The sequence below is a fragment of the Dendrobates tinctorius genome, unplaced genomic scaffold, assembly GCF_039654945.1.
Source record: "Dendrobates tinctorius isolate UK_male_01 unplaced genomic scaffold, ASM3965494v1 ptg000231l, whole genome shotgun sequence".
Taxonomy (NCBI): domain Eukaryota; kingdom Metazoa; phylum Chordata; class Amphibia; order Anura; family Dendrobatidae; genus Dendrobates; species Dendrobates tinctorius.
Genome location: NW_027361898.1, coordinates 26,443,912 through 26,466,913, shown reverse-complemented (window position 1 = coordinate 26,466,913; position 23,002 = coordinate 26,443,912). Strand labels below are relative to the sequence as shown.

The window sequence follows — 23,002 nt, the reverse complement described above, 5'->3', positions numbered from 1 at the left end:
AACTAGGCGCTTCCTCCGACATAGTTCGCTGAATACAACTGGCACAGAGGTCTTTCTGCCAGTCCCTTGTTAGGGCCGCTTTACATATGGCGCCGTCCCTATTATTTTTCTTGCTTCCTGCTTTTTTGGGCCTTTCCTACGGGGTTAAACATTGACAGGAAACCCCTATTAATACAAATGCTAGCATTCACGAAGATCACTCACCACCCGCAATCAAGGGTACCGGACTCGGAGGCTGCGTTGGAGCACGTGACCTGTGCTCTCTGGATCTCGAGGATTCTCCCGACCTGCGGCTGCTGCTTGAGCGGCTTCCATGTTTGTGGCCGGAGGGCTGTGAGGGCGGCAGAGATAAGGACCTCTCCTGCTCTGACTCCATCGCTGCACTGTCTGCCCCGCCGCAGCCTCGTTTAAATAAGCCTCCGTCCTGTGAGTGGCCTCCCCTCCCCCCTGCGATCGCTGGCCGACAGCCTTCAGAAAAAGCCAGCCGGCCTCGCACCAGGCGCGATGACACCGTCGCCTGGATCTGATGTTAGCCGACGCGCCCACAATCCTCTGCGCCGCTGACGTCAGTGGCCGGAAAGAGCCCACGTCTCTACCCTGTCAGATGCTTCGGGGATTGAGCTGCGGGCGCGCGCGAGGGGAGGGCGGCGCGGGCTTCCCGCAGCCACCGGGGATCCCACCAGCGCCCACACGAACCCGGAACCCCGGAGGGCCCAGGGACTGTGCCTCCAGCACCCAGCGCTACAGGTAAGATACCTGTTCTTCCCGCGCCGGGATGGGGCTGGGTCTTTTTTCCTTCTTTTTTCCCTTTTGCCTGTGACAGGCACCGCCGATAGTGGGGTTCCTTCCAGGACAGGAACCCAACTGAAGCGGGGGGGAGAGGTGCCGCCCCTTATATCTCAGTAGGTTCCTGTCCTGGCGGGGCGGATCCCTCTCTCAGGTGGTGCTGTCATGGGTGAAGGGAAAAGGATGATATTACAAACTGCCCCAGGTGAATTAGCGATATTCTGGCAATAACGCCATGGTGCTCAGACCTTAAAGAGGTTGTTCACTGCAGGTAGCGGTGGACTGCGACAATCTTCTCTTTATACTAAGCTTAGCATGACACGGACTGCTGACATATTTGTGAAGAGCACTTTCCAGGATTCCTCCGCTCATTACATCTACATGCCTTAATAAAACAGAAGAGCTCAGGTTCACCAAAGGTGAAGGTGCAATAAAAGTGCTTCATTCAAGAAGGTTTTGCAACCAGAGGAATCCAGATAGAGCCATTTCTCATTTTTCAGCTCTCACTGCTTCCTTCACAACCTCTTCCAGTGCCTTGAGGACTGGCAACATATTGTATTACAGATTACATTGTTAGGGAACCTGCAGTACGGGGTGGGAGGACAAGGAAGCCTTTCATTCATTATTTTTTAGGAGGCTGTGTACTAGTCAGCCACAATCCTGGAATATACAGAGCAAGGTAACCTCAGACTTTGCACGCAGAATGTTCCTAATTAAGCAATAATCCCCTGCAATAAAGGTTCATAATTACTGGGGAGTCGGAGAAGTCTGAGTGGTTGCCACAGCAACATGCCATTATAATATTAGTGCTACTGCTGCGGTTTTCTACAAATGGATGTGTATTATACCAGCCGCACAAAGACTGCGATGGGAAGTAGATTTTACCGAGCTGCTCTCTGCAGAGCCATGATGACAAGGACAAATACGGGGCATTTACAAATGTGGTGGCGGATTCTTCTACATAGGGCCCCGTAGGAGTAAAGATCACGTCCTACTTCATGGGCAGGTGACAATCACATGAGCTCCAACTGCGTCTTCCCGAAAAAGACAAGTAATAGTTAGATGGGACCTGCATTAAGATTTTTTTTTTTTTCTTTTTTTTTTTTTTTTAACGGGCATTTTGGTGACAATAAGCGCTGGGACCAAATGTTGGCGGTGAGTCAGTCACGGAAACAATACCCCAAAGTGAGGTTATATGGCTTTTCTATCACTGTTGGTGTAATTGTTGGGCCTTTGGCGTCTTTTTTCCATCAAATAGTAGCATGTTCTGTCATACGTGTGGGCAGCCATAACTGTACAACGGCGGCTAATGTTTGCCAGAGACTATGATTAAAAAAAATAAAATGACAGTGTTGTATATATTTTTGGCCTATCTATACTGTTCTGGACCGGCTATCTCCCCCCCTTCCTGACCAGGTACATTTTAATGTACAAATTACTTTAACCGCTCTAAAAAAAATTCTAGTTCGGATAGTCAAAGAATTTTTGCCTTTTTTTGCAGTAAATACAAATTATTTTATATATATATATATACACACATACACATACACACACATATACACACATATATACACACACACACATATTATGTAGATACATACACAACTTTTTTGGGATATTTCATCAAAAAATAGTAAGCACATGTCTATTTTTCACATTTTTTTAATTTTTACAAATCACAGAGAATTGCTAAAAGGAACATTTCAAATTGTGTTCCTTTTTCCATAGAGATTATTTTTATATATTGAACATATTTTTCTTTGAGAGGGCGAAGCTAGAAAAAGATTCAGACATGCAGTTTTTTTTTTTTGCTTTTATTTGTTTTATTTATATCCTCTTATTTCACATATTGTGCCCCACATTAAAGGTCTTAAAAGACCTTTGAATGGGCCATTTCAACACATTAATACATTCTTTTAATTGCTAATTTTCCCTGCAATAGAGGCAGGAATATTACCCCCAGTTCCAAGTTTATTTCCACATCCTTGCAACATAGCAGAGCTGACTGGGACTGATAGGACCCAGCAGCTTCTACTCTCTCCCTACATTCATTGATCATATGATGGGTCTGGAGGAATAAGCACTGCCAGGATTCACTACATACTGCTTCTTCAGCTCTGTGTATACAGCTATGAGGAAGCAGACATGGTAGTAAACCATGTTTTCCTTTAACAGAAGGGGTCTGGCCGTGTCCGACAGCCAGCTCTCCAATCCTGCACGGTGCGGACCGCCTGGACATTTAAAGCCTATGGGCGGTCTGGAGGTAATTAAAGTCTATGAGCATGTTGCCTTTGGAACAGTTTAAGCCTAAGCTGCAGGCCCAAGTTCCTTTTTTACTGTGGTGATATGGCTACCAATGACCACAAAATGCCTGTTAATACACGTTTTGTTTTTTTCTTTGTAATAAAGCAGCATTTTTTTCAACTGCTTGGCTAACTAAAGGGCAGTTGGCATATGACTCTGCAAAGATGTTTTAGTGAACAGCTGCAAAGGGATCGTGCAACATTCCCATAGATAAGGCAGAGATGGTTTACTACCATCTCTGCCTTCCAAGAGCAAAGTATATATGGTGCTGGATGAGCGATGTGTATACAGTAGAGTAAGTACTAATAGTTGTTCCTTCTCTCATTCTAGCGATCACACAATTGCTGTGTGGATACAGGAGATGCTGAGTTTTAGACCCAGATCAGCACTGCAGTAGAGACTGGAAGCAGCTTTAGTAATGGGAACAGGTCACTCACAGATGAGATTAGTCTGGCACAGATGCCTTCTCTCAAAAAATGCTCCAGGTGATTGACAGGTCTTTCATTTATATATTTAGCGAGACACTGTCAATCACTTAAAGCGGCAGAGGAAAAAAACGGCCAGGGGAAATTCAGGACTAGTTCCGTCCCAGGGCGAATCTTGAAAATATATTTTCTAAAGCACTGGAGGATTTCAGACAAAAATATACCTGGCCTCTGACATTCCTATATGTTGGACCACTGCACCGCACGATATGACAACAAGGTCTAGTAAGCACCTTGGTTGACGGCACAGTGCACAGGGACGTCAGAGGCCTAGTCGGTTGGATGCCGTGGCCTGGAGTGAAGCGCGCCGAAGAAGATACACACGATGGGGAAATGGCCCTTTATAGTTCAGCAAAATGGTGGCCGAATGACCCCTATTTTGCTGAATTCGTACAAAATGAATAATACATAAATAATCTGTATTCTGTAAATTACTAATTTTTGTAAAATTCGATGAGAATGCAATTCCACCCAATAGTTGCTTTGTGTTGCTTGGTTCAGTTCCACTGAGGAGAACATTTGTAAGGAGTTTGCATGTTCCCAACCGTGTTTGTGTGGGTTTCCTCCAGGTACTCCGGTTTCTTCTCACACACCAAAGACATACTGATAGGGAATTTAGTTTGAGATTTTTGGAGCCAATGGAGAAAATATTGTCAGTGAAAATGTCTATAAAATGATGCGGAATATGTTGGCGCTATATAAGCAAGTATAATAAACAAATTAAAATGTATTTTTGTGGCAAAAAAATCTATATGCAAAAATTAGGCCCCAAGAATCAAGAAAAATTAGTAAAAAATATTTGATTATGAAAAAGGCAACCTGGTTTGGTGTCCTCTACCCCCAGAAAATCCAATCACCGATTACCCCAACAGGCGAAACTTACCAAGGGTAGTCCTGTTTAATCCCACAAGCCAGCAATGGTATCCAAAGAGGAACAACAGGCTGATGAAGAACATTAACGAGACGAATAGTAGGAAAAGCACATGGAATTTTGAACGATTATTTGTTAGCTCTGCCTGTGGAGACAAAATATTGAGATTTGGGGTAGTTTACCTCTGTAAACTAAAGGAACCTGAGGCGATTCAGAAAATGAAGCTCATGGCAATAGATGGTACCACACAAGTGTCAAGGATTCCATTTCCATTAAATTCAATGGCTCACATTGAAACAAAAAGTACCACAGATCCAGATGGTTATTCTGGTGCCTTTCACTTCTGCATTGATTGGCTCCAGAATATCACTTTAATGTTTAATATCTGTTACACTTTGCATCATGCTACTCTGTAGTGCAACCTCCTGCTGTATCCTCTCTGATCTCCATCTCAATCCCCATATTTCATCCTGCATGTTAGTTCTCTACGCTCTGTCATAAATCTCTTATAGTAACAGTACAGCTAGAGCCAGTACCATCTTTACCTATTGCGGGAAACCTGTGATTATCTTCTCCTCTATGTGTTACTAATTAAACTAATAGATTATAAGTGTACAGTACAGTAAGGGAGGCTGATCTGTGATTTCCTGCAGTAATAAGTGTGGGATAGGAGCTGTGTGGTCATCATCATGTCTGGACAGACATCTGTCTGGGATGATTTAGCGAATCCTGCTTTTGAGCAGGGGGTTGTACCAGATGGCCCAGGAGGTTCCTTCCAACTCTACGATTCTATGATCTTTGGTATGAGCTCCTGTCCCGATGCAATTTCATCAAACATTAAGTGGGAGACTAGCAACAGTATGAATTAAGAAAAAAAAAAAAAACACTACAGTGCAACTATAAAACCTGAAACCTGGCCCAGCAGAGGCTAACTGATGCCTTTTAACTTCAGAAAAATATAATTAAAATCAATATGGAAATTGGAAAATATTTGACTTTTTCTGTAGAAATGATTGACCTGAATAATGTAGTAAAGTGTGAACAGAGGCCAAGGACGCAAACATTGTACAGGGCAATAGAACTTATATACCTACATAAATGTAATAAACAAACAATACTCACAGTCCAGTAATACAGGAAGTATTTGAACACAGTAGAAGCAATGTACGAACAGTACAGCATGGCATATGCCAGGAATAAGAGAAAGAACTTGTAGTTTGAGAAGCCAATGCAGTTGTTCACCCTGAAAAGCAAAGTCATCTGCGTAATACAAGACATTCATAAACCGCCATCAAAAAAGAAGTTCTAATAAGGATTGGTGGTAAGACACTAGGGTCCTGGTACTGAGACCCCACCAACTGGTCAAAACACTGACGTGCGCACCTCCTGCAGGAGCAGAGCAAATAGACCAGTAGATGGGCTCACTAGGAATCCGTGCACCGCTTTCTGCACGCTGTTCATGGATGAACTATGCATTTCAGAGAAGTGTTTTGACCAATCGCTGGTGAATGGGGGTTGGGGACGCAGCACATGACAGCCCCCATAACAAATACATTTCTATTTGTACATGGTATGTACCTTTTAAAGATGACTGGTCATTTGAGATGAATATGGTTTGTTTTTTTTTACTACCTGGGCTAAATGGCCTTGCACTAATAAAATGTTTTTTTTTGTGTCAGCATTCTTGAATACAAGTTTTTACTTTAAACAATATTTTCTTTTCTGATTATAGGGATCGGAGGGGAGAAGATTAGCTGTTTTGGGGCAGACTGGATCATGCATTATGGTTGTGCATGTGCCTCTTCCCCATGTCCTTTCTCATCCTTCGGTTAAACTTGATAGAGATTTGTCTAGTTTTAATATTGATCATGTAACTATATAACTATGTTTATTCATTCCTGAGAATCCCCCCCACCCTTTGTTCCTTCTAAACGTCTTAGAAGAGTTTATGACACTACCCACTTGGCTACGTGGGGGTCTTCTTGGGGACCACACCCTCTTGTCTAACAAGACTAGATTTACACACAGTGTTGATTGGTTTTGGAGAATGGTCAGTACACGCAAGAAGTAAAGGAAGTAAGTGGTGGAAGCTGAAGCTACTGTAAGTATCTGGTGGAGATACTTCTGCCTCTCTTAGCAGTGACTCTAGCCACTACTTACCTACTGTATAATTATTGCATGTATAATAAAGATTATTGTTCTTTGCACTTTGCTTTTTGTGCGCTCTTTTCTTCTATTTTTGCTCTCAGGATGTAATGGCTCAGAACCAATTATAGTCCTGTATGGGTCCCTTAGGTACAATGCTATAATGCCATATTGGCTAATGTACATGTAAGTTTTTAGTACCATATCAGAGGTTAACTTTTGATCATGCTAATATTTCTGGGAAAGCCTACTGACACCAGCAATAGAACATACATACTCTATAATAAAGAAAGTATCTAGGTCACATAGCAAACAATAGATTTACCGGTGAATTAAATGTGTAACATTAGCACAGACTGGTAGAACTAGTTGAATTAATAGTACTCTATATGTTACCAGGCAGTGGCAGGATAAATGACGAAGTCGGTGCAAAATAATAAAGTAAGCCAAGGCTTGTTAAACCTTATAGATTAACACGATATGATAAACCTATATGTACATAAGATTTTGTTTTAGACGATCTTCCCTACCCGATCTATCTATTATGGTAAACGGCATCATGCTCTCCCGCACCTGAGATCCTCTGCCTTGGAGTAACTCTGCCCTGTCCTTCAAACTACACGTCCAAACTCTTGCCACCTCCTGTCGCCTCCAACTCAAAAATATTTCCAGAATCCGTCCCTTCCTCAGCCCTCAATCTACTAAAACTCTTGTACATGCCCTCATTATCTCCCGCCTTGACTACTGCAACACTCTCTGTGGCCTCCCTGCTAACTCTATTGCACCACTCCAGTCTGTCCTCAACTCTGCGGCCCGACTAATCCACCTCTCTCCTCGCTACTCCCCTCTGCAAATCCCTCCACTGGCTCCCAATTCACCAACGAATCCAGTTCAAACTACTAACACTGACCTACAAAGCCATCCACAACCTGTCCCCTTCCTATATCTCTGAACTAATCTCCCAATATCTTCCCTCGCGTAATCTTCGATCCTCCCAAGACCTCCTACTCTCCTCCACATTATTCGTTCCTGACACAACCGCCTCCAAGATTTCTCCCGAATATCCCCTATCCTCTGGAATTCCATGCCTCAACACGTTTGATTATCCACCACCCTCGGATCCTTCAAACAGAACCTGAAAACCCATCTTTTCAGGAAAGCTTACAGCCTGCAATAACCATTCTGCCGCCTCACCGCCGCATCAAAACCACCAGAGCTGCTGCACCCCTGACCTTCTGTCTCTTCCCCACTATCCCATAAAATGTAAGTCCGCAAGGTCAGGGTCCTCTCCCCTCTGTACCAGTCTGTCATTGTAAATTTGTTTACTGTTAACGATATCTATAACTTTGTATGTAACCCCCCTTCTTATGTACAGCACCATGGAATTAATGGCGCTATATAAATAAATAAATAATAATAAATACACAAAATCATAGAAGATTGTCATGTACTATCTAGTTGTCCACTAGTTCTGCGCCATGCACGCTTGGCATCCCCTCCTGTTAAAGATTTCCTTATGGTGATTATACAGTGAGAAGGAATAAGGGGCTTGGGACCCCGTTTTAGTGATCGTTGGGGGTCCCAGAGATTGATTATTTATCAACTATCCTGTGGACAGGTATTAAATTTCTACTGTGGGAAACAGTGGGGTGCTTGGTAAAAAAAAAAAACAGAAAAAAAACCAAAAAACTTATTTATAAAGGACCTTCTTTGCTAAAGGATTGAAGTTTATTAAATACATTATACATATTAGAATTGGAATGATACATACCAAGGACAATGATGATCCATTTTCAGGACACACCTGTACAAGATGGAAAGACAAAAAGTCAAACTTGCAGGCAGTGAATTACAAAAGGAAAACAATAGACATACCAAACCTACTTAATATAGACAGCAAAAAAATAAAAAAACATATATGCAGGTAGGCAAAAGGCAGTGCATACATGTGTCCATTAAAAGCGGCTATTGAATATTCCGTAGTGTACGCATTGGTGGGTCTCCTTATATAAGGCTTATCTCAGGACATATGTGCCACAAGAGGCATGTATGATGGCTCTCCTGCCATAATTTGGTGGCTGGGATCCTATTGTGAAAAAAAAGACATAACTCCAGTTGTAATATGCAAGAAACATTGGGAGTTGTAGTGCCCAACAAGCCTGTCTGGATGAAGGAACAACTGTAGGTTTCCTGATGCCTCTCTGGTAAAGCCCCGCACTGACTAATCTTATCGTGCCACCATATACCGAACCACAAGGCAATTGTTTTTATTTTTTCTTCAGTGGCAGGGACTGCATTGTTGAACTTTTGAGATATTACATTGCTGTAGGTCACCTATCATTGTGTAGTGCCAGAATATTGGCATCTTGGCACTCAAGAGACTTCCGCAAAAATATGGATTTTTGTGATAACTCACCGTAAAATCCTTTCTCCGAGACGCTCATTGGGGGACACAGGTACTGTGGGTGTATGCTACTGCCGCATGGAGGCTGACACTAAGTGAAAAAAAGAGGTTAGCTCCTCCTCCGCCATATACACCCTAGCCCCGATTGCAGGCGGAAACCAGTTTAGTGCAAAGGCAGTAGGAGAACAAACAAAAATCAGACATCAACCTTAATACAGGTAACAACATGTCTAGAAAATAACCACCCTTATCTCATACAGAGAGCATATTAAATAAACAGAAACCTCTTAGCTAACAGGGTGGGTGCTGTGTCCCCCAATGAGCGTCTCGGAGAAAAGGATTGTATGGTGAGTTATTACAAAAATCCATGTTTCTCCTTCGTCTCATTGGGGGACACAGGTAGTGTGGAACGTCCTAAAGCAGTCCCTGGGTGGGAAGTTGACTCACCGATCCAAGCTACATGCACCTCTTGTCTAAAGGTGCGCCACTACTGCTTGGAGAATCCTTCTTCCCAGGCTCGCATCCGCCAAAGCCTGAGTATGGACATTGTAAAGTTTAGTAAACGTGTGCAGGCTGGACCAGGTTGCTGCCTTGCAAACCTGTTCCGCCGAAGCCTGGTGTCGAAGCTCCCAAGAGGCGCCCACTGCCCGAGTAGAGTGTGCTCTGATCCCTGCTGGAATCGGCGCGCCCCTGACCCGGTAGGATTCCTGAACAACAGAACAAATTCATCTGGCTATGGTCGATTTTGAGGCAGAGTCCCTTCCTGCGACCCTCAGGGAGCACGAACAACGCGTCCCACTGACGAAAAGGTGCCGTCCGCGACACGTACCTCCTGAGAGCTCTCACCAGGTCCAACGTATGAAGAGCTTTTTCCACGCGGTGCACCAGTGCTGGACAGAAAGAGGGCAAGACAATATCCTCATTAATATGAAACGAGGAAACGACCTTTGGTAAAAAAAGGAGGAGCTGGTCTAAGAACCACATTGTCTTTGTAAAAGGTCAGGAACGGGGCTCGGCAAGATAACGCTGCCAGCTACGAGACCCTCCTGAGCGATGTTATGGCTACCAGAAACACCACCTTCCAGGACAGGTATGATAAAGAGACATCCTGCAGCGGCTCAAATGGAGCTTCCTGCAGAACACTTAGGACCAAGTTAAGGTCCCAGGCGTCCATAGGTGCTTTATAGGGAGGTAACAAGTGGGAGACCCCCTGGATGAAAGTCTTAACCTGCAGGTTGGTAGCAATCCTGCGCTGAAAGAGGACGGATAAAGCCTCCAACAGACACTAAGCAAAAACTGGTTTCCGCCCGCAATCGGGGCGAGGGTGTATATGGCGGAGGAGGAGCTAACCTTTTTTTCACTTAGTGTCAGCCTCCAGGCGGCAGTAGCATACACCCACAGTACCTGTGTCCCCCAATGAGACGAAGGAGAAATTGTTACTTTGATCCCTTCCTGTACCAGGGAAACCATGAAGCCGGAAGCAGTGAAACTACATGAAACTCAGAAATGTAGAATAACTTATCCAGGAGCTCAAGGAGTGTTTCTCTAACTCAACTCAGACTTCAATCTTTCTACCTTCTTTTACATGAGTATAGAAAGCAAATTAAGGTAAAATTGATAAATAAGTATTTTAATATAGGTTTTACTTACATTCCACAGACAGAGCAATGGTGGCAGCGATCAGGCTTTACCACCTGGCATCGGTCACAAAAACGAATTGCTAAAATAGAGGTCAGAGAAAGGTTAGAACACAAATCATTACTTTCTAATCCTCTCAAATAATATTAATAAAGAGCTGCCTACCTAATACAGGTGCTCTACTGATGGCCCATCTCATCACCAATAGTAGCACATGATGAGAAGATGGTATATATTGTCATACAGAGTTGAGCGACTTTGGTCGGATCGGGTTTCATGAAACAAAATTTGTTTCAGATGAAACTGGTCCGACTAGGGCAAAAAAAGTCGGAGTTTCGTCCGAAACCCGACCCCAATGCAAGTCAATGGGAAAGGAGAGCTTTAAACTAGAACAACATGGGAAGGGAAGCAAAAGACCAGAAAAAGCCATACACCTGACAAATGCTATTGAGAACTCTGCTATTAGAAGTGGAAAGGAAGAACAAAGACAAAATAATCTAATTAATAAAAATATTGGAGAAAGAGAAACCAATCACAAACTAAAATGTTTCTATACTAATGCACAAAGCATGGGCAACAACCAAGGAGAATTGGAACTACTAACACAGGAAAAGAAATATGATGTCATTGGAATCACTGAAACTTGGTGGGACGATACACATGATTGGAATACAAGACTAGAAGGATACAACTTATTTGCAAGAAACAGACTTGATAAACGACGAGGAGGTGTCGCATTGTATGTTAGAAACGCGTATATCTGCACAGAGATTGAAGCTTCAGAGACTGGGAGTTCTGTGGAAACTGTTTGGGTAAGAATACAAGGACAGAACAATGGAAAGGACACCATTGTAGGAATTTACTACAGGTCGCCTGTGCAAGCTGAAGATATGGATGAACTCTTTATGCATCAAATGGCCAAGTTCTCCAAAAAATATGACATAGTTGTCATGGGAGATTTCAACTATCCAGATATTTGTTGGGAATCTCTCTCAGGCAAAACTAACAGGTCAAGGAAATTCTAATCCTCTCTTGCTGACAACTTTATCTTCCAAAAGGTAGGGGAAAAAACAAGGGGAACTGCTACCTTGGATCTAATCCTTATAAACAGGGAGGAAATGGTTGAGGAGGTAAAAGTGGCTGGGACCCTAGGAAGTAGCGACCATGCTATTTTAGAATTTTGGATAACTAGAGGAGGAAGACCTGTGAAGACTCAGACGTCAAGGTTAGATTTCAGAAAGGCAGATTTTAAGGGATTTAGAAAGAGAATTGGAGGGATCCAATGGCTGGATATCCTTAAAGACAAAAATGTCCAGGAAGGATGGGAAATCTTGAAAAATGAAATTCTCAAATCACAATTGTTAACAATTCCGAAAAGAGGGAAGAATAGGAAGCATTTAAGGAAGCCTGGATGGATGAACACAGAACTTAAGCACATGCTAAAAAGGAAAAAAAAAATGTTTAAATGTTTATAAAATGGAAAGAGGGAGGCATATCTAAAGAAGAATATAATGCTGTCTGCAGAACCTGCAGGGCACAAATCAGATTATCTAAAGCTGACAATGAATTGAGGCTTGCAAGAGATGTCAAAAGCAATAATAAAGGATTTTGGGGATATGTCAAAAGTAAAAGAAAAGTCAAAGATGCTAAAGGATTTTTATAGGATGAAAATGATGAAATGGTAAGACAGGATGTTGAGCTGGCCGAACTTTTAAATTCCTATTTTGCATCTGTTTTCTCTCAGAAAGGAAATGTAACATCAACTGTTCTTCACTGTCCTATTAAGGGAATAGAAGAATCCAGGATATCTATAAACAGAAAGATAGTGAGGAAACACTTAGCTAACCTAAATGAATTCAAGTCTCCAGGTCCAGATGAATTACACCCCAGAGTACTGAAGGAGATAGCAGAAGAAATTTTTGAACCCCTCTCCATAATCTTTGAAAATTCTTGGAGAACAGGAGAAGTCCCAGAAGACTGGAGAAGAGCAAATGTTGTTCCTATCTTCAAAAAGGGGAAGAAGGTGGACCCAGGCAACTATAGGCCGGTGAGTCTGACTTCTATACCAGGAAAGATCTTTGAACAAATTTTTAAACAACATGTATGTCAGTACCTGGATAAGAATGAAGAGATTAAACAGAGTCAGCATGGGCTTGTAACTAATAAGTCATGTCAGAGTAACTTAATTTCCTTCTATGACGGAATCACTGATTGGGTGGATCAAGGAAATGCTGTAGATATAGTATATCTTGACTTCAGCAAAGCATTTGACAAAGTATCTCATACAATCCTTATTGAAAAAATGACTAAGTATGGAATGGACAAGGCAACTGTTAGGTGGATTCATAACTGGCTTAGTGATCGGACCCAAAGAGTGGTCGTAAATGGCTGCACATCCAGTTGGAAGAATGTCTCAAGTGGGGTACCACAGGGCTCTGTCCTGGGCCCTGTATTGCTCAACATCTTTATCAACGATTTAGATGTAGGAATTGAGGGTAAACTGATTAAATTTGCTGATGACACAAAGCTAGGAGGGATAGCTAATACTAGAGAAGAGAGAGAGAGGATTCAAAAAGATATAAATAAACTGGAGAAGTGGGCAGCAACTAACAGAATGGTTTTTAACAGGGAAAAAAACAATAAAAATGAAAAAAAGCATATACAGAATGGGAGGAATAAGCCTAAGCAACAGCACATGTGAAAAAGATTTGGGTATACTAATAGATCACAGACTGAATATGAGTCAACAGTGTGATGCAGCAGCAAAAAAGGCAAATGCAATTCTAGGATGTATTAACAGAAGCATACAGTCTAGATCATGTGAAGTCATTATTTCCCTCTACTCCTCTTTGGTCAGACCTCATCTGGAATATTGTGTCCAGTTTTGGGCACCACATTTTAAACAAGACATCAACAAACTGGAGCAAGTTCAGAAAAGAGCAACCAGAATGGTGACCGGTCTGCAAACCCTGTCTTATGAGGAAAGGTTGCAGGATTTGGGATTGTTTAGTTTGCAAAAGAGAAGACTGAGAGGAGACTTAATAGCTGTCTACAAATATCTAAAGGGTTGTCACATTGTAGAAGGATCAACTTTATTCTCATTTGCACAAGGAAAGACTAGAAGCAATGGGATGAAACTGAATGGGAGGAGACACAGATTAGATATTAGAAAAAACCTTTTGACAGTTAGAGTGATCAATGAGTGGAACAAGCTGCCACGAGAAGTGGTGAGTTCTCCTTCAATGGAAGTCTTCAAACAGAGGCTGGACAGACATCTGACTGGGATGATTTAGCAAATCCTGCTTTGAGCAGGGGGTTGGACCAGATGGCCCAGGAGATCCCTTCCAACTCTACGATTCTATGATTCCATGGAATAAAAGTCGGCATTGAGCGGATGACATTCATCCACTCAATGCCGACTTTTATTCCCCATTGACTTGCATTGGGGTTGGGTTTCGGACGAAACTCCGACTTTTTTTGCCCTAGTCGGACCAGTTTCATCTGAAACAAATTTTGTTTCATGAAACCCGATCCGACCAAAGTCGCTCAACTCTATTGTCATATTATATTGGCTCCATATAACAATTATATTATTACGGTCCACGCACATGATACCGCTATGTGTGCATATCCAATAAGGTACAAGGGTGAGGTATTGTAGACCTAACATAACCACTAGGGTCTGTCAACAAAGATCAGGACGAAGCAGCGGAGACATACAGTTGTGGCCAAAAGTATTGACACCCCTGCAATTCTGTCAGATAATACTCAGTTTCTTCCTGAAAATGATTGCAAACACAAATTCTTTGGTATTATTATCTTCATTTAATTTGTCTTAAATGAAAAAACACAAAAAGAATTGTCCTAAAGCCAAATTGGATATAATTCCACACCAAACATAAAAAAGAGGGTGGACAAAAGTATTGGCACTGTTCGAAAAATCATGTGATGCTTCTCTAATTTGTGTAATTAACAGCACCTGTAACTTACCTGTGGCACCTAACAGGTGTTGGCAATAACTAAATCACACTTGCAGCCAGTTGACATGGATTAAAGTTGACTCAACCTCTGTCCTGTGTCCTTGTGTGTACCACACTGAGCATGGAGAAAAGAAAGAAGACCAAAGAACTGTCTGAGGACTTGAGAAACCAAATTGTGAGGAAGCATGAGCAATCTCAAGGCTACAAGTCCATCTCCAAAGACCTGAATGTTCCTGTGTCTACCGTGCGCAGTGTCATCAAGAAGTTTAAAGCCCATGGCACTGTGGCTAACCTCCCTAGATGTGGACGGAAAAGAAAAATTGACAAGAGATTTCAACGCAAGATTGTGCGGATGTTGGATAAAGAACCTCGACTAACATCCAAACAAGTTCAAGCTGCCCTGCAGTCCGAGGGTACAACAGTGTCAACCCGTACTATCCGTCGGTGTCTGAATGAAAAGGGACTGTATGGTAGGAGACCCAGGAAGACCCCACTTCTTACCCCGAGACATAAAAAAGCCAGGCTGGAGTTTGCCAAAACTTACCTGAAAAAGTCAAAAAACGTTTTGGAAGAATGTTCTCTGGTCAGATGAGACAAAAGTAGAGCTTTTTGGGCAAAGGCATCAACAGAGTTTACAGGAGAAAAAAAGAGGCATTCAAAGAAAAGAATACGGTCCCTACAGTCAAACATAGTGGAGGTTCCCTGATGTTTTGGGGTTGCTTTGCTGCCTCTGGCACTGGACTGCTTGACCGTGTGCATGGCATTATGAAGTCTGAAGACTACCAACAAATTTTGCAGCATAATGTGGGGCCCAGTGTGAGAAAGCTGGGTCTCCCAGCAGGACAATGACCCAAAACACACTTCAAAAAGCACTAGAAAATGGTTTGAAAGAAAGCACTGGAGACTTCTAAGGTGGCCAGCAATGAGTCCAGACCTGAATCCCATAGAACACCTGTGGAGAGATCTAAAAATGGCAGTTTGGAGAAGGCACCCTTCAAATATCAGGGACCTGGAGCAGTTTGCCAAAGAAGAATGGTCTAAAATTCCAGCAGAGCATTGTAAGAAACTCATTGATGGTTACCGGAAGCGGTTGGTCGCAGTTATTTTGGCTAAAGGTTGTGCAACCAAGTATTAGGCTGAGGGTGCCAATACTTTTGTCTGGCCCATTTTTGGAGTTTTGTGTGAAATGATCAATGTTTTGCTTTTTTCTTCATGATCTTTTGTGTTTTTTCATTTAAGACAAATTAAATGAAGATAATAATACCAAAGAATTTGTGTTTGCAATCATTTTCAGGAAGAAACTGAGTATTATCTGGCAGAATTGTAGGGGTGTCAATACTTTTGGCCACAACTGTAAGTCATAAGGTCCATTTACACTGGATGATTACCGTGAATGAGCGTCCCTAAGAAAGGGCGTTCAGCATAGACTGTTGATCGCCTCTAAAATGTTTTGTCGTTTGACATGATTTTTGTGATGGACAAAAAAGATCTGTGTCTACACTACGCAAAAAATGTAATAGCGCATACACAGTGTGCAGGCTGCAGCACAGTTGTGTGTTGATGTAGCAGTGCTGTGTATGTGTGCACTGCAAAGTGTAAAATCTGTAAAATACGGTACATGCTTAATTTTACCAGACCTGTAGTAAAGCACTTAAAGGGAACCTGTCACCCAACCAGGGTGTTTTTAAGTAAAAGATTCACCTTCAGCAGCACTAAGGCTGCACTCTGTGTTGATGGCTCTTATAATAGACTTTTATAAATTGCTCCCCATACCTGTATTGAGTCCCATAGTTATAGTGTGTCCCCCTGTATCAGCCGCCTCCCAGCCATGCTCACTGCGCAGGCGCCAGATTCCCAGCCCCACAGTGTGAATACATCATAACACTGTGGGGTGGGATCTGGGGCCTCTGCAACACGCAGGCGCGATAGCCTGATGTCAGCTCCCGGGCAGCGCACACTGCGCATGCCCGAGAACTGTTGGCACAGCGCAGGTGCCGGCATGTAACAGCAGCACAGGAGGCGGCGGCGCATAGACGCAACAGGGGGATGATGGACGGCTGGGAGGCGGCTGATACAGGGGGACACACCATACAATAATGGGGAGCAATTTATAAAAGTCATTATTTCGGCGTTACTACGGATCAGAAACAGAAGAACCACCTTCACAGAGTGCAGCCATAGTGCTGCTGAAGGTGGCTCTTTTACTTAAAACGCCCTGGGGGGGGTGACAGATTCCCTTTAAAGGAGTTGTCCAGCCTTAGGCTACATGTCTACAGTCACTCCATGCAAGTACAGACTGGTGAATCTTTACACGCACTGCGATGATTATCTGGTATTGGCAGGCGCTTGACCGCAAGTATGGGATTTGTATACGGTCACATGCCAACTAGATGTGCGCGGCCCTGCTCAATGCAAGTGTATTGAGCGAGACCGCACACATCTAGCTGGAATGTGGCTGTAAATATGCAAGTCGCATGCCTGCCGCTCCCAACATGCAAAAATCCTTACAGCACGCATTACACACGATGTGAGGATTCATGAGTCACATAGAGTGGCTACAGAATTGTAGCTTAAGGCTGCACAACCCCTGTAATTTATACTAAGCATTGCAGAGGGGTCATTCTTATTCAGAAGTAGTCCTGAAGGGTTGTCTTTTTTTTGCATTTAATAAAGATGATACTCAATCTGTAATTTCTGGTCTGTACATTTACTTAATGTTTGCTGTCTTTGGAAAGGATTGTGCTTTTTAAATCTGCAGCGCCCAGATTAATCAGTTTAAGTGGAACCTGTCTCTTTGTCCTCTTTGCCCCTGACTGTTTAGTGCAGCACACTATCCTATTAAGCACAATAGAAAAAAGTTACATGGATACATACCGCCCCGATAGAGGCTGAAAAGACACTTTTTTGGCCACAGTGAGGTTAATGAGATCCCAAAAACATATTTATCATGTGCACTGGAAGTTTTGCTTGTGCATAACACAAGCAGACATTGCAAAATACAATTTTGGAAAACCACAAAGGATTATTGATTGGGTAATATATAATGACATCAATGCAAATATTACCTAAGAAAATGATTCATTGCAGTGTCAAGTGTCTTTGTACTGTTAACTTAGAATAAATCCAATATATAAGAATGTCATTACAGAAACTGAATCAGACGCCCATAAAACACGTATGATCAATTGCTAAACTGAAGACAGAAGACAGCTTCACGTTTTCTCGATTTCTTTCAGGGCTTTTATACAGACATGTCAGCACTTGGTTTTTAAATAAATCAAAGCAGTGTTAAAGGTAAATGTCGATAGGAAAGTTACACATATGGGATACAAAAAGCTTACAGAGAAAGGATGGGGGCCATTTGCTGGCACTGGTCAATGGTTCAGATGCACCATGGCTATTGCATCTCCGAACAAGGAGAGTGAATGACTTTAATGATTTTCAGGTCTGAGCTAAGAGGTTTCAAAATCAATAGGCTCATCGTACACCGTCGTGTTCTTAAAGAAAGGACCTTCAATTTACAGGAAGAGAACAAAGAGCAACCATGAGCCAATAATGTACATGCCCAGTCTGCACCATGCAGAAAATGCCTTATACTGACCTCCACTCCCGGTGCGGGTGTAAACCGGCAACTTCTTAGCAAACTCCGATAAGATCTGTCTCTGAACCTCCGGGCGCTCCTCAATGTCATAACGCTCCTTCTCCGCATAGGGCAGCAGAAACTTAAAACACAATTATATATACTATATAGTACAAGATGTGCCAAGCTCATATACATAGGATATGGTTTATACAAAAAGCTTGTGCTGAGAAAAGGCCAGGGTTCCCCATAGTCCCCCATTCACACCATGCAGTTTTGGATCCTGAATTTGACGTATTTGAATAATAATTGCTAAGAGAACCGGACAGATTTTAGGACTTGCCGGTGGCCCCCCTCATCTCACCCCATCATCCTTTTCATGCCTATTTTTCCTCTTTGATATTCTATTAGCTTTTTGCTTATTTTGACCTGTTTGGTTTTGCATTGAGGTACAGATGGATGGATGTGTAACATGCTGGTGACAAGAGCTTTCTGAGTAACTATAATAGTGGCTTTTTATAATCTTTCTATTTGATTTTGATGGCTGGATAAGTGTTACATACAGAAAAACTTGTTAAACAACTAAGCTGCATTTACGACAGCAATTACTGTATATTATGCACTACATCTGCACAATTACATAGGGCAGGATCCGACATGCAGACAGACTAAGATTTTTTTTATTTAGACTTTTATTTCATGGACAGAAACTGCAATCACGATAATTTCACGCAGAACTGGATGAGATTTCTAAAAATTCTACAGACGTTAACTTAAAAGTTTTACTATGAGAAGCTCTGCAGGCGTCAGCAGATCATTCAGATGGACGTTGTCCCATATCAGACTCTCAAGAGGTACAAGGTGTCCATGGTTGTAGATGTAACACATGGTGGCCTTACATTGGAAGAGTGTGGACCACTACGTGTTAACAGGTTTGACCATTTTCCCTTATACTGAATGAGGTCCTATCTGTCGCGGTAATAGGTGCCAGATCCTTTATCCTTAGGATAGGTCATAAATGTCATAGTAATGGAAAAGTCCTTTACATTCCCCGTGTCTTCAACAGGCAGGCAATAAGAGCAAAGGAGGATTGGGGTAAGGTCACATATTAGGCAATAGGGGCTGATTTAAATATCACTTAGATTCTCTGCTTATGTATAAATGCCACCTGTATTCTGTTGACTGCACAGACAGAGCAATCACTGGGAACCTGTTTCCATTTACCAGCTCTTTCTCATTATCCTACCTATTCCAGCTAATAAAACCAGTGATTTAACTAATTGTGTGGGTTAGGCAGATTACTTTGGTGCACGTACAAGTAGCAGCTCACACAGCGGGTACATACCTTTTTCGTTGGCTGCTTCGGGAGGGTAAAAATTGCTTTCCAATAAGTCCAAACAAAAAGCAGGAAAACCATGTGGAATATTAACAGGTAGACGGCTGCCAGTGAGAAGGACAGAGAACATTGACATAGATTACATTAGCCTTTCCAGATCTCTTATGCTTCAGAAACGGTTAAGACGTATACAAATTATATGTGGCTCTATGGCTTCATACAGAACCTCACAGAGAGGGCACAAATCACATGCAAAAACAAGGCACTTCAGAAGTTACCTTTTCAAGATCTCTGGAATGGACCGAACGCCTTCTAGGGTCTCAATCCATTCTAGCACCCCAGGGTGGGGAGATACACAGAACGGCTAGTAGAAGCTAGGTAGCAAAGCAGTGTTTGGTTTCTAAGTGCGACGGTCGCCCAGTCGGATCTGATGGTGCCAGAACCGCCACCCTATGACCATCAGTTGGGAAGTTATAATCCTTCATAGGTTGTGGAGTTTCAGCTGCCTGAGCAAGTGGGAGGAAGGCCAAGAGCATCCCAGGGGGCAGGGAGGAGAGTGCTTGACCAAGGTGTTAAGTGCATGTGCAATGGTGTGGGCCTTTGTTCTTTACTAAGGTAGGTCACGCCATGGGCTGTAGGATGGCCACCAATTATTATGTAACCATACAAACAAGGATTATCTTACCTTTTTCCAATCCATTTTCTACGGTCACTATAGAAAAAAAGAATACATACATTAAAGAGTACAAAAAATAAAATCCAATCCTGAAAAGATAACTTCCCAAGATTACAAATCTAACCTCTGTCCGTATCACAATAAGGAGATAAAAAGGGTCTCGTGTGCCCCCAGGACCCTCCTCCATGTACTCCTATAGGAGCATGTGTGAAGGGTGTATCGGCATAATGATCATGTCCCAGATGATTCCATATATATGAGTGTACAACGAGCGTTAGAGCCTTTTCCAAAGAATACTAGTAGAGCGGACACGGTTGTACCCCAAGACCACGGCAAAGCCACGTTCTACATCTATGATGTTTTTTTTTTTTTTAATATTGTGAAGAACGTGTTCTAGAAGAAAAAAAAAAGAACTATATTGCTGTAGTGCAAGAAGTACTTGTGGTTTCAGCAAGTTCTGATTTTGCCTCACACAACACAAAATATTGTCTATTTTTCACCCTGTGCAAGTGAGTGTCTGATGACCACAGGGGAACGGTTCCTCTCCATCATCGGGGACACCCATGGAACATTTCTCCATTTTCTGAATGAAAACGTCAACAAGATAAACTCCGACACACTCCTGATTGTGGCCCTCAGGGTTCGCTCACATGGCTGTACTGAGGAGTATGTTCTCATCTGCCCGGCCTGACTGGAAGTGTCATCACCCAAACTAATAGAAGCATCATGAGTGTATGTATAATACTGTTAGCCCAGGTCACAAGACGCTCTGAAGGGGTGAGAATTGTGATAACAAAAAGGAGGAGAAAATATGGCCATGATACGTTCATGTAAACCTACCCTTACAGGGTTTTCCCACAAGGTACATTTTAATCAATAGAACTTGGAATAATAATAAGCTGCGCAATTGGGTGTGTTATAAAAATGCTTTTGTGCGGAGATAATCTTATAAATGTGTGATCCCCTGCTGTCCTGTCTGTATACTCTCTTTCGCTTCTTTCCCTACACAGTACACAGCAGGGGCACATTTATACGATTATCTCAGCACAGGGGCATTTTATTTTCCTCCTTTCTGACTGTCCGTGAGAACAGGGCTGCAATCAGATGTCTTCCAAGTGCAACAGTTTAACTGGTTGCAGTTTTCATTCAGAAAATAGAGAAATGTTCTATGAGAGCGGACACGGAGGTCATCAGGTACTCACTAGTGGATTGCGAGGAATAAAGATCCTCTTACGTGTGGCGTGGCCTGATGCTTGCTGGCAGCCAATAATACATAGACTGCACACATTTGCAACTTAGTGTTTGCGACTTTTTTCAGTCTTGCAGCATATCCTACGTATGGGTTTTTTTTTTTTTTATTAACTCCATAGTTATGTTTCTCTATTAAACATATGGTGACTTGTTTGTTGAGTGTTGGACATTACAAATCATGTAATTCTAAGAGGAATCTTTGGATCACATGTCTTGTACTGAAAAGGTGAATCTAAAAGGGAAGTAAAAAACATGAAAACTTAACCCCCCAAAAAAACATAAAAAAGCTATAATCAGAAAATGACCCATTATTTATATCAGTTTTGGTGTTGCGTGTATTTTTCTAATTTTTTTGCCAATATTCTTATCTTTCTTTCATATCATAATCATTATTTGAAAAAAATAAATAAATAAATAATAATAATCCAGTAATTTTCAGACTGCCACCTCTCCCTTCACAAAGACCTTTGCCCACGTTCATTACATGCTTCAATACAAGAATCTGTTCATTGCGGCTAATGTACATGTGAATTTCCTGAAACAAGAAATTTAAATCTTAAAAAGCCCCAGGGGCCAGTGTGAAAGTTGGCAGATGTCTATTTTCCATTTCTAAAAAAAACCCTGCAATATGGAAAAGAGACATTGCAAAAAAAAAAAAAATAATAATAATTCTAAATATACATACACACACATAATATTATATATATATATACACATACACATATATACATACATATACACACACACACAGACATTTAGCACAAAAACCTTATTTAAACAATAGGTCAGCTTCTGATAAGGCCAATTTAAAGGGAAGTTAAGGTATGTGCACACAGTTTATTTCTGCAGATGCCACAATGAAAAGTGGCGCAGCTATACTCTTTGCACTGCAAAAGGTAAAATCCACAGTGACATTTACATTATAAATTGTGGATATTCTCAGCACTTGTACATGACATTTCTTAAAGTAGCCTTACAGAAACAGAGTTGTGTATACTACAAGTGCTTCTCACTAAATTAGATTATCAAAAAGTTAATTTATTTCAGTTCTTTAATACAAAGAGTGAAACTCATATTATATAGTCATTACAGAGTGATCTATTCCACGTATTTATTTCTGTTAATGTTGATGATTATGGCTTACAGCCAATGAAAACCCAACAGTCATTATCCCAGTAAATTACAATAATTAGCAAAAAACACCTGCGAAGGCTTCCTAAGTGTTTATAAAGGTCCTTTAGTCTGTTTCAGTAGCTCCACAATCATGGGGAAGACTGCAGACAAGACAAGTGTCCAGAAGGCAGTCATTGACACACTCCACAAGGAGGGTAAGCCACAAAAGACCATTGCTAAGGAAGCTGGCTGTTCACATAGTGCTATATCCAAGCATATTAATGGAAGGTTGAGTGGAAGGAAAACATGTGGTGGAAAAAGGTACACAAGCAAATGGGATAACCACAGCCTTGAAAGGATTGTTAAGAAAAGGCCATTCAAAAATTTGGGGGATATTCCAAAGGAGTGGACTGCTGCTGGAGTCATTGCTTCA

General features: G+C 42.0%; 1 protein-coding gene across 1 annotated transcript in view; it reads right to left on the bottom strand.

Moving 5' to 3' along the window:
* Window positions 1-23,002, bottom strand: part of ZDHHC15 (zDHHC palmitoyltransferase 15) — a 41,704-nt gene that overhangs the window by 14,321 nt on the left and 4,381 nt on the right. The window contains exons 2-8 of the mRNA XM_073556203.1: window positions 20,215-20,241; window positions 19,539-19,633; window positions 18,215-18,335; window positions 10,646-10,715; window positions 8,363-8,395; window positions 5,569-5,689; window positions 4,459-4,591 (exon numbers count right to left, since the gene is read on the bottom strand). Of these exons, the coding sequence (XP_073412304.1) occupies window positions 4,459-4,591; window positions 5,569-5,689; window positions 8,363-8,395; window positions 10,646-10,715; window positions 18,215-18,335; window positions 19,539-19,633; window positions 20,215-20,241 (600 nt within the window). The remainder of the gene's footprint in view (window positions 1-4,458; window positions 4,592-5,568; window positions 5,690-8,362; window positions 8,396-10,645; window positions 10,716-18,214; window positions 18,336-19,538; window positions 19,634-20,214; window positions 20,242-23,002) is intronic.